The 11,736-nt window shown below is 36.7% G+C and overlaps 1 protein-coding gene across 1 annotated transcript; it reads right to left on the bottom strand.

Moving 5' to 3' along the window:
• Positions 1–2,111: 2,111 nt before the first annotated feature.
• Positions 2,112–9,763, bottom strand: LOC129270236 (soluble scavenger receptor cysteine-rich domain-containing protein SSC5D-like). Its single transcript, XM_064105446.1, has 2 exons — positions 9,227–9,763; positions 2,112–4,816 (listed from the first exon to the last, which is right to left on the bottom strand). The coding sequence occupies exons 1-2, from the start codon at positions 9,236–9,238 to the stop codon at positions 4,073–4,075; spliced, it is 756 nt and encodes a 251-aa protein (XP_063961516.1). The 5' UTR covers positions 9,239–9,763; the 3' UTR covers positions 2,112–4,072.
• Positions 9,764–11,736: the final 1,973 nt, after the last annotated feature.

Genomic DNA, 11,736 nt, shown 5'->3' on the forward strand with positions numbered 1-11,736 from the left:
GATGTTAATAGTCCAACAGTTTCTGTAACATGTACATGCATATTAAAGTAATATCCAATATTTTTACAATGAACATGTCCAGGAAATATTTTCTATATTTAAATTCTGCTTGTTAGGTAGATGTGCATTACCCAAAATACCAAAGTACCAAAGTAAAGTAAGTGCATCAAAGTCACACATTAAAAGGCAGTTTGGATTTGAATTGAATTGACACTAGAAATGTATGATTTTTTTTTAAACAAATGCACACCTAGTTAATACCAATAGCATTTCCATTTATTTGAATACAGGATAAAAGAGCATTGTCAATTAAATGCCTTGCTAACGGGCATAGGTGCCACGGCCGAGGATCAAACTCCAGACTTTCCAAGTACATGGATAGCAAGGCACCTTAGACCACTTGGCCGCGGCACCTCGACCATATTGTTGATATGACAATATAAAATTGAATATTTATTCCTTACTGTTTTATCAAATGGAAGTGTTAAGGAACATAGCCATGAGCAAACATGTACATGTATGTGTGATTAGTGAAATTTTCTATGCTAGGGACTTGAATTTATTAATACTGCACTTTCAAATTAGTGCTTAATAGCACTTTACTTTGCATCATTCAACAACAAGCTTTTAAAAAAAGTACATACAATACATGTAAGTTATGATTATAATTCAAAACAATTGTTGGTATTGGAATCACTTGTAGTGAATGGAGTTAGGGTAATTTTATTTATGGCACAAGTACTGTCTGCATACCAACCTAGAGCTTAAGCTCACAAAATTAATCAAATTATACTTGAAAGGTTTTATATCATGCTTTGCTTTCATCTTGATCTTTTTTCATGTTACCATATCTTTGGCACTTGGTTTTCTTCCCACTTTTTTTTCTTAAAAAAGACAATCAAGACATACATTGTAAGCTGTACATTAAGTATTTATAAACAAATCATTTCAAATCATATTCTAAAAACTGAAATGAAAATCCTTCAAGGCAAACTGATACAACTCTCACAGATAGTTATTTTATTTGAGAAAGTTAATGGGATTAACATTGCTTTGATAGGTAATTTGTGACCAGCCATCCCGAATCCAACTACAGTGTATATGTTGCCAAAATGAATTATGAAATTTTTATTGAGTTTAAATTATTTCATCTCAAGCTTTTAAAAGGTATATAACATGTCAAAATTAATCCATTATAACCCACATACATGTAAGTCATTGATTGAATGCAGAAGAAACTTTTTAAATAGGGAAAAACAATGTTCAAAGTTTAGGGTCCATTCAAGCTTAAGATGCAGCGATCTCAGAGAAAAGTCCAAACAGTCCACAAACACTTCTGTCAAGACTATTTTATCTGATTTTCTATCTAAGTTTACTGCTTGAGATTTTGACTGTATATGAAGAAGAAAAATTACTCTTTCCAATTAGTTTTCTTTTTCTATTTTTTTACAAAAACATAATATTCTGGCTATTTACAGAGAACCTTCCCTAGTGACTTATTGTAGGTTTGGGGTGGCTGGTCACAGTCTAACCAACCTGTATTTCAGAAGAAATCAATGTACAAAATGGATGATCACAATTCACAATCACTGATTGCGAACATGATAAGGCTGTGTCACTCTGCATTGCTCATACATTACTCAAAAAGTGCAATGCCAATTGTTATGTACTTATTACCAAGAGCTCATTGAAATAAATTGTAGTGACAGACTTTTATATTTTGAAAATACTTGAATTCACAATTCCATCAAAACAAATTGTGCAGAAAATATTGATAAAATAATGATAATGAAAAAAGCAAATGTACTATTATGGACTAAGTGCTTGGAGAATGAGAACCCTGTATTTGGTATTCATGCCTATCTTGAAGATGTATATGCTATTAGATGTTGCTTAAAATATTTACATAAACTTCTCCATACCAATACATGTTCATCATGATCTAGTCATTTGTGGTAATAACACTATTACTTCCTCAGAATCTATAAAAGGATGGTCTGTCCACCAATTTATGGTTTTTGGATGACAAACTTAAAACCTTAACTTATAATGGTATGACAAAGAGAATGAAGCCTCTGAAACATAGAACTTACATGTACATGTATTTACATGTACATATATACACATGTCTCAGATACCTTGAAAATTTGAGAAAATGCAAAGATTTATTTAAATCTTTGTATATTAAAATGTTCCTAAATATTGTATTTGTGCGTATGTGTGTAAGTATGCATGTATCTACACACTGAGTAACCTGAATTTGATTGAGGATAACACACGTTTACAAATGTAAAATTCAATCACAAATACAAGTTCTTTTGTATATCATTAAAAATTAGAAAATCTGATGAAGAAATACTCATTCCTGTAATTTTGTAGATCAAAACCAAACATGCTGTTGAAAAAATGCCTAATTTTTCTTATCCAGGACATTGGAATAACACAAAATATGGTGTTAACTCTTGTTTGAAGCCTCCGAAGCAAGTGTTAACATAAGTTTAGGATGCCTGTCAATTTGGGAAAATGCAGAGCTTTATTTTGAGCCACTGTATATTACAATATTAATAAACATTACATGGTTTATATGTGTGACTTTTCTTTCTTTTAGTTGATATCTAATGTTTATATTCTGAGTTAGAAATAGGGAAATGCATGTTTTATGAGTGGAAAATCCCATCTCAAATACTTAGCTCAGGTATAACTTAAGAAATATTATTAATTATAAAATCAAATATGTTTCTGTTCTTAAGTAGATCAAAACCAACAACAACAAAATAAAATGTGAACACTCTCTTATCTATGAATTTAGAATAACAAAAAAAAACATGTGTTAACTTATGTTCGAAGCCTCCTAAACAGAATTTTTATGTTATCAGCGAATTCTGAAAAAAATTGAATTGATATTCATACAATTTCTACCTGAGGCCAGTCTATACAACATAACATATGATTATAATACAAATTTAACCTACAAATTTTGGACTGAAGTAACAAAAAAATAAAAACAAGTGATTTGACTGTTTCGGAGGCTTCAAGTGTTTCGGAGGCTTCAATTGTTAACGGAAAGTTAGTATCATCTCTTATTTTCAAACAGCAAGGAATATCTCTGCTATTTATTGACAGGTGAACTAGGTGTCCATATACTACATTGTGATGTATTGATTGGACAAGTTCCTTCGTTCATATTTATATGGGCAGTCTGTAAAGTTTGTTTCGGAGGCTTCAAAACAGTTAACGGAAAATTAACCTTCATCAGTTAGGCTTTGAAAAAAATTGTAAAAAGAAGTGTGATCCAAGATATTTTGTTTTTATTTGGAAGTTTATACTTCAAATGTTGCATAAAGGTCCTAGGGAGCAGAATTTTATTTTTTGAAAACCAATGCTCGGAATACAAAGTTTGTTAGCTATTGTTAACGGAAAATGAAGCCTCCGAAACAACAAATTGGACCACCCCGTTCTCAGAAATAAAGAAGCAGTCACACTAAAAACCTATCTGGTATTTTTCATTGAACATCTAACTTCACATTCTGCATAACAAAAGTAATCATCAACATTCCAGAAATAAGAAAGGGCATTCCAAAAAAAGTCTATGTATTTTATGTACACAAAAAAGGTGCAACTTAGGGTACTTATGTGCCTGCCAAAATTAAACGAAGTAATGAGTGAAGATGTCTATGCTACCCGAGGTAGCACTCATTGAGGTTACTCATATGCCAAAGCATCTTTAAATTATGTGGCTTTATGAGACTGCTACAGATAAAAACATTGAAATTTCAGAGTTACACCATATATTGTGAAAATGACCATATATATATATATTTTCATTCTGGTTGCTTTTCTTTTTGTTCGTCACATTTTACACTTTAATCTATGTCAAATACATGTACATGCATAAGAATGTCGTCTTATTCAATTGAAAGTTTAATCAGGAAATTGCAGTTTCTTCCACCTTTGCCAATGAAAGTTGCAAAAAAAAAACCTACTGAAACTAAATGCTAGAGATGATCACAAGCAGAATATTAAAGGACAAGTCCACCCCAACAAAACATTGATTTGAATAAAAAGAGAAAGATCAAGCAAGCATAACACTATAACTTTCATCAAAATCGGGTGTAAAATAATGTACTATGGTGCTTGGATGCTGTCTGAATGCTGTATGGATGACGTTACCTGCATAATGCCTGGAAGCTGTCTGGCTGCTTGATATGGTGCTTGGATGATGTTTGGTTGCTTGGTGTGGTGCCTGGATGCCGTCTGGCTGCTTGGTGCGGTGCCTTGATTCTGTCTGGTTGCTTGGTGTGTTGTCTGGCTGCTTGGTGTAGTGCCTGGATGCTGTCTGGTTGCTTGGTATGGTGCTTGGATGCTGTCTGGCTGCTTGGTATGGTGCTTGGATGCTGTCTGGCTGCTTGGTATGGTGCTTGGATGCTGTCTGGCTGCTTGGTATGATGCTTGGATGCTGTCTGGCTGCTTGGTATGGTGCTTGGATGCTGTCTGGCTGCTTGGTATGGTGCTTGGATGCTGTCTGGCTGCTTGGTATGGTGCTTGGATGCTGTCTGGCTGCTTGGTATGGTGCTTGGATGCTGTCTGGCTGCTTGGTATGGTGCTTGGATGCTGTCTGGTTGCTTGGTATGGTGCTTGGATGCTGTCTGGCTGCTTGGTATGGTGCTTGGATGCTGTCTGAATGCTGTATGGATGACGTTACCTGCATAATGCCTGGATGTCGTCTGGTTGCCTGATGGGGGTTCAGTCTCTGATGATTCATAAGGGGTTCATCTATCTCTTCATCAAAGAAGGCCGAAGCATACGCGATGCAATCCTGCAATCATAAAACAATCAAAAGGATACCGCCATCAGAGATCTACGTATATTGATATTTTCTCTTCTCGAAAGAAAATGCATGAATTTCATCAAATGGTAGGCCTATTCGACATTTCCAGATTAATTACCCGTATTGAGGTTTAACATTATACTTACTGATAATTTCAAAATTATCTTGAAATTTCAAAATCTTGAACTTTGGTTGAAGGGGAACAGTGGCGGATCCAGGGGGTGGCGCAGGGGGCGCGCGCTCCCCCTAATATTTGAGCGGCGCCGAAGGCGTGGCTCAAAAAAAAAACTTAACAAGTTTTAAACTATATTTAAACTGTTTTACACCAATAATAGTGGTCAAGTAGTCTTTTGAACATTGTGTATTGTACTATTTGACACAATAATCCACTTATATACAGGTAATTTTTTTTTTTTTTTTTTTTTTTTTTGCATTATAGAGAGGGACATTTTATGGAAGCCCAAGTAATGTTATGTATTATGTATACATTTAAACTCTTGAAATTTTTATATCAGTCAGTTCAAAACATCCGAAGTGTTACTCCAACGCATGAAGTACTAAAAGAACTTGAGAATTTCCAACAAAATTGACATTATTAAAGGCATGCAAATATACATGTAATTCTTATCAAATGTACACATATGCCTTCAACTTAAGTAATTGAAAGAATGGGTATTAATAGTAACAAGAAGGAGGTACATACAAGTAGTTCAGCTGTTTTGTAAAAGTATCCAAGTTGTGGACTTTGAGCACCTTTGTAGATTTTATATATTATTTTATTGAAGATTTAACAGTTTGGTGTACATACAGAGAGTTATTTATCATTACTTCGTTAGAAACTTGTTGTTTTCATCAGTTTTGCTTGTTTTACAATTTGAAAATAAAACAGTGGTGTTAAATCAGACTCCATGAGGGTGTATCATTCTTTTAAAGTATCTCTAAAGCATGTGGAACAGAAATGAAAATGATTACATTAAAAGTATCTGTTAAGAAGAAGAGAAAATAGAGAAAACTAATTTTTTTCATAAAAGTTGATTTAAATCAGTGATTTTTTTGAAAAAAATCAAGTGATTTAAATCGCGATTTAAATCATGATTTAAATCGACATGATTTAAATCAAACAACCCTGGGTTATAAATCGGCGCCAGTCGAGAAAAATCGGCACTGCCAATGTCTTAACCGGCGCCGATCAAGGATAATCTGCGCCACCTAAATCTAAATCGGCACCAGATAAAAATAATCAGCGCCATCTGGTTATAAATCGGCGCCGGTACAGAAAAATCGACGCTGCCAGAATTCTTAACCGGCGCCGATCAAGGATAATCAGCGCCACCTAAATCTAAATTGGGGCCGGACAAGAATAATCAGCGCCATCTGGTTATAAATCGGCGCCGGTAAAGAAAAATCGGCGCCGCCTGAGTTCGTAAACGGCGCCGATCAAGGATAATCAGCGCCACCTATATCTAAATCGGGGCTGGTCAAGAATAATCAGCGCCATCTGGTTATAAATCGGCGCTGCCTGAGTCTTAACCGGCGCCGATCAAAAATAATCAGCTCCACCTAAATCTAAATCGGCGCCGGACAAGAATAATCAGCACCACCTGGTTAAAAATCGGCGCCAGTCAAGAATACTCGGCGCTGGTTCTAAATCGGCGCCAGTCAATTATGAATTGCCGCTGCCTGAATCTTACGTGACGTCGGTAAAAATAATCAGTACTACTTGTTTTAAATCGGCGCCGGTCAAGAATAATCAGCGTCCCCTGGTTCCAATAAATAGGCGCCGGTAGAATAATGAAGAAGGGACTATTGTCAACCAAATCTAGATCGGCACCGGTCAAGAATGATCAGCGACACCTGGTTATACATTTTATTGTTGAATGGTCATAACAAAGCTTATCGCATGCCCTTACAGAGTGGACTGGGGCGGGGCAGTTGCCCACAGAATGGCAGATGTCATGAAATCTTTAATTTATTTTTAAAAATCCCAGAATCATACAAAAGCGAAGAGCAAATCCTTTAATTTTGATCTTATTTTCCAATGCTTTAATAAAAAGAAGGTCAGTCACTTTTCTTCTTTACACATTCCACATTGTGCCACCTCTATGGCCTTTAGTTTAAGACAGCTACTATTGTGTTTTATGAAGATGATTCGATATCTTAGCCCAAAACTTTGCTATAACCCGTTGCTAGTACCGGGAGTGTATAATTACGCAACCAGTCGTATATTGAGATTTAGCTACACAACTCGTTCTTTATCTAAAATCGTGCTTAAATTATCCGCTTCTCACATTGGAATATAAAAATTTTCAGCTCGCGCTTCGCCCTCGCATCATTTCTGTAGGAAAACCCCATACTTTTCATGATTGAATAATTAGGTGAATAGAATGTCCCTATTTCGGGACTAAACGTCAAAAGAACTCCCGCTTTGATTTGCAATAATCTTTTGCTGGATATAATCTTGTTCTTTATTACAAACGTCCATTAAACTGTCATTTTTTTTCAGATCGAAATATCAAAATTTTAAGCTCGCGCTTCGCGCTCGCATCTATTGTTTTTTTAGATACCCATCTTAATCATTGGTACCAAAAATGCATAGAATATCAAGCTTTCTGGTCAGAATATAAAGAAATTTCAGCTCGCCCTCGGCACTCGCATTATCTGTGTAGTGAGATATGTATCCTCCTCATGAGTTACTACAAACAGTCCTAAACAGGCACCTTTTTCCTGTTTTCAGGTCAGTATACTAAAAAATTTCAGCTCGCGCTTCGCGCTCGCATTAATTTGTTGGTGAGATATGTGTTTCTATCTCATGGGTCATATAAATATATATATATATATATATATGCATATGTGTGTGTGTGTTTGTGTGAGTTTGTTTGTTTTGTGTGATATCGAGCGCCTTTGGAAAGTTGATTCATGATTTTGCCCCCCAAATCTTATTGATGTATATTTCTGTTATAATAAGATATGTTTAAGTGGACTTCAGGGAATGGTCGTACGCAGCAAGGGGGGAGGCACATTCGCGATCTGCTGTTGTGAAAAACATTTTTATCCCTTAAAATTTCATGAAAACTATGAAAAATGTGCAAATGTGAGATATGCACCAAATTTTCGAGTCTTGCCCCCCCCCCCCCCCCCCGGAAATATTATCTGCGTGTGGTCATGCAAAATGGCATGACTGGAAATCCTACATTTTGAAAAGAGCACTTGACAGGGTCAGACTTTACCCCTTTTTCAACATTTTCTTTTATGGCGCCGGTGAAGTGCAAAAATATGTGCGCCGCTTGGCAGTGCGCCCCCCCCCCCCCCCTTTCGCCAATAGCTGGATCCGCCTATGGGGAACTCCAAACCGAAAATAATATGATTTGAATAGATCATAGAAAATCAGACACACAAAACATAGAAAATTTCTTCAAAATCGGGCAAGAGCCAAAAATTTCCCGGTCACATCATGGTATGAACAAGCGTAATGAAACGAGCGTAATGAGGCAACGATTTTGAGAGGGTCAGATATTGCGTATCGGGCAGAATTTATCTTTTAAAAAAATTTGCGAGCGACCGAAGCGAGCGAGCAAAATTTGTTTGACATTTTTAATACAAAAATAATAATCCAATTTTGTGATGGATTTTTACATGATATCCAGAGAATAATATATTTCACTCTTCTCTCTTTCCATTCCTTTTTGTGGTCTGTACGCCACTGTGAACAGAATTCTTTGCAGCAGTAGCTTGAAGAGTACAAAAAACGAGGGGCGTAGTATGGCGCATGTGCTAAAAAGCTGCTTAACGAGCGAGCGAAGCGAGCGAGAAAAAAATCACCTTTTCATGAGAATCTAACTGTGAGATATTTTTGACATATTATTCAGTAAATGAAATAATATCCTAGCTCAGCAATAGTTCTCTTGTACTTGAACAAACTAAATATATAACACATCTACAAATTAACCTGAAATCCTGAAAATTAGATTATTCAAATAGTTACAAACATTTGCTTTTATATAAGATACATGGCTACATCAAAATGGGGTCTGGTGCACTCATCCTTACTGCTACGCTCATCCAAAATTAAAGGGACAGTTATCACAAATATACGATATGTTTCTTTTTTTTTAAATAACCAATAATTGCATGCGATATTCTAATTTTTATCTGAACTAAACTTATCTCACGGGACGCAATCAAATTATGACACCCTGGTTTGAAAAGATGCTTTCTTAACAGACATATACACTGATCTTATCAACAAATCAGATTATAAAAGAGTTTGAGTTACTGGAAGAGGACTTATGACACCCTGGTTTGAAAAGATGCTTTCTTAACAGACATATACACTGATCTTATCAACAAATCAGATTGTAAAAGAGTTTGAGTTACTGGAAGAGGACTTTGTATCCTTACCTCAAGGAACATCAGCGTCTCCTTTGTGATTTTCTCCCTTTTATCTCTTCCTACCCAGTCTTTCCTGCTTCAGGGACATGAGTAGATGGAATGGTTAGACCTCCACTGATTGCATCAAGAATCATTAGTTTGATGAGGTGCCTGAATGCTGTCTGGTTGCTTGGTGTGGTGCCTGTCTGGTTGCTTGGTGTGGTGTCTGGATGCTGCCTGGTTGCTTGGTGTGGTGCCTGTCTGGTTGCTTGGTGTGGTGTCTGGATGCTGCCTGGTTGCTTGGTGTGGTGCCTGTCTGGTTGCTTGGTGTGGTGTCTGGATGCTGCCTGGTTGCTTGGTGTGGTGCCTGTCTGGTTGCTTGGTGTGGTGTCTGGATGCTGCCTGATTGCTTGGTGTGGTGCCTGTCTGGTTGCTTGGTGTGGTGTCTGGATGCTGCCTGGTTGCTTGTTGTGGTGCCTGTCTGGTTGCTTGGTGTGGTCCCAGGACCAAAATCCAATTGAAACCAGTTGGATTTCCAACTGGTTTCAATTGGTTTCAATTGGTTTTAACTGGTTTCAATTGGTTTTAACTGGAATTGAACAATTTCCAGTTGAAACCAATTGAAACCAGTTGGGCAACTGGAAATCCTAACTGGAACCAGTTGGGTAACTGGAAATGACTTCCAATTGGAAATGATTTCTAACTGGAACCAGTTGAGTAACTGGAAATCCCAACTGGAACCAGTTGGGCAACTGGAAATCCTAACTGGAACCAGTTGGGTAACTGGAAATGACTTCCAACTGGAAATGATTTCTAACTGGAACCAGTTGGGTAACTGGAAATCCTAACTTGAACCATGCAGTTGTGTAACTGGAAATCCTAACTGGTACCAATTGGGTAACTGGAGATGACTTCTAACTGAAAAGATGGGTAACTGGAAATGAATTCTAATTGGAACCAGTTGGGTAACTGGAAATGATTTCCAACTGGTTTCCAATTGGAAATTTTCCAGTTACCCAACTGGATCCAATTGAAACCAGTTAATTTGCATATTATCTGCCAGTGTGCACAGATTAATGTTTTATGAGATTCATCATCATTAACAATGTATCTGTTTAATTATTTTCAATTTCAAGTACCACACTTTTTAATGATAAGTATTTAGAATACTTAGCAGTGAAAACCATGTTCATAAATGTTATAGATTATTATTAAAACAGATTAAAGGAGAATGAAACTCTTGGAGCAAGTTAGCTTTTGTGAAAGCAGAAAAATCAAAGAATAAGATCAACAAAAGTTTGAGTAAAATAGGACTAGCAATAGAAGAGTTATGAGCATTTGAATGTCGAGATCACTAATGCTATGGAGATCCTCCCATTGGCAACTCTCAACTCTCCCCTTTTGGACACTGAAAATATACCCCAAAACATCTCTTTTTGCTCATTCTAATCATATGACAAACAATTCATCAATGATATAATGTTGTGAAACCTCTGTACTTGTCCTCTCATAAAGAGAACACCTCACCTTGTGATAGACTCTATAAAAGTGAGAATATAAGTGAAATAAGTACTAAAGTAATGAGGGAGTTGTACGTGTGTGACATCACAGATCTTGGTCGCATTGCCAATGGGAGGATCTACATGGCATTAGTGATCTCAATATTCAAATGCTCATAACTTTCTTATTATACATTCAATCTTTCTCAAACTTTCAACAATATGTTTCTTTTGATTTTTCTCTTTGATATGGATTCAGCTGGTTTCAAGGGTTTCATTCTCCTTTAAAGGATAATTAGTACACCACTAACTGTTACCAAATTACATCAAATAAAAATACATATATTTGAAGATCTTCCATATAAATATATACATATGAAAGTCTGTATTTTATCAATGCCCTTTACATTGGTATTAATAGACATATAACACTGTTTCTGTGTTGGCATGAGCAATAGTTAGTGCAAATGCTAATTAATTTGTAACTGATTAAGTTCATTCCAACTGGAAGTTCCAATTGGATCCAGTTGGAAACCAATTGGTTTCAACTGGTTCCAGTTGAAACCAGTTGCCTCCAATTGGTTTCAACTGGAACCAATTGAAACCAGTTGCCTCCAATTGGATTCAATTGGTTTTAATAGGGAAATTTGAACAACTGGAACCAATTGGCAACTGGTTTTCAATTGGAACCAATCGGTTTTAACTGGAACCAATTGGCAACTGGTTTTCAATTGGAACCAGTTGTTCCAATTTCCCTATTGAAACCAGTTGGCCAACTGGTTTCAATTGGTTTTGACCCAATTGGTTTTAACTGGATTTTGGTCCTGGGGTGCTTGGATGCGCTGTCTGGCTGCTTGGTGTGGTGCCTGTCTGGTTGCTTGATGTGGTGTCTGGATGCTGCCTGGTTGCTTGGTGTGGTGCCTGTCTGGTTGCTTGGTGTGGTGCCTGAATGCTGTCAGTTTGCTTAATGTGGTGCCTGTCTGGTTGCTTGGTGTGGTGCCTGGATGCTGTCTGGATACTTGGTGTGGTGTCTGGATGCTG

The sequence above is a fragment of the Lytechinus pictus genome, chromosome 10, assembly GCF_037042905.1.
Source record: "Lytechinus pictus isolate F3 Inbred chromosome 10, Lp3.0, whole genome shotgun sequence".
NCBI classification, from domain to species: Eukaryota; Metazoa; Echinodermata; class Echinoidea; order Temnopleuroida; family Toxopneustidae; genus Lytechinus; species Lytechinus pictus.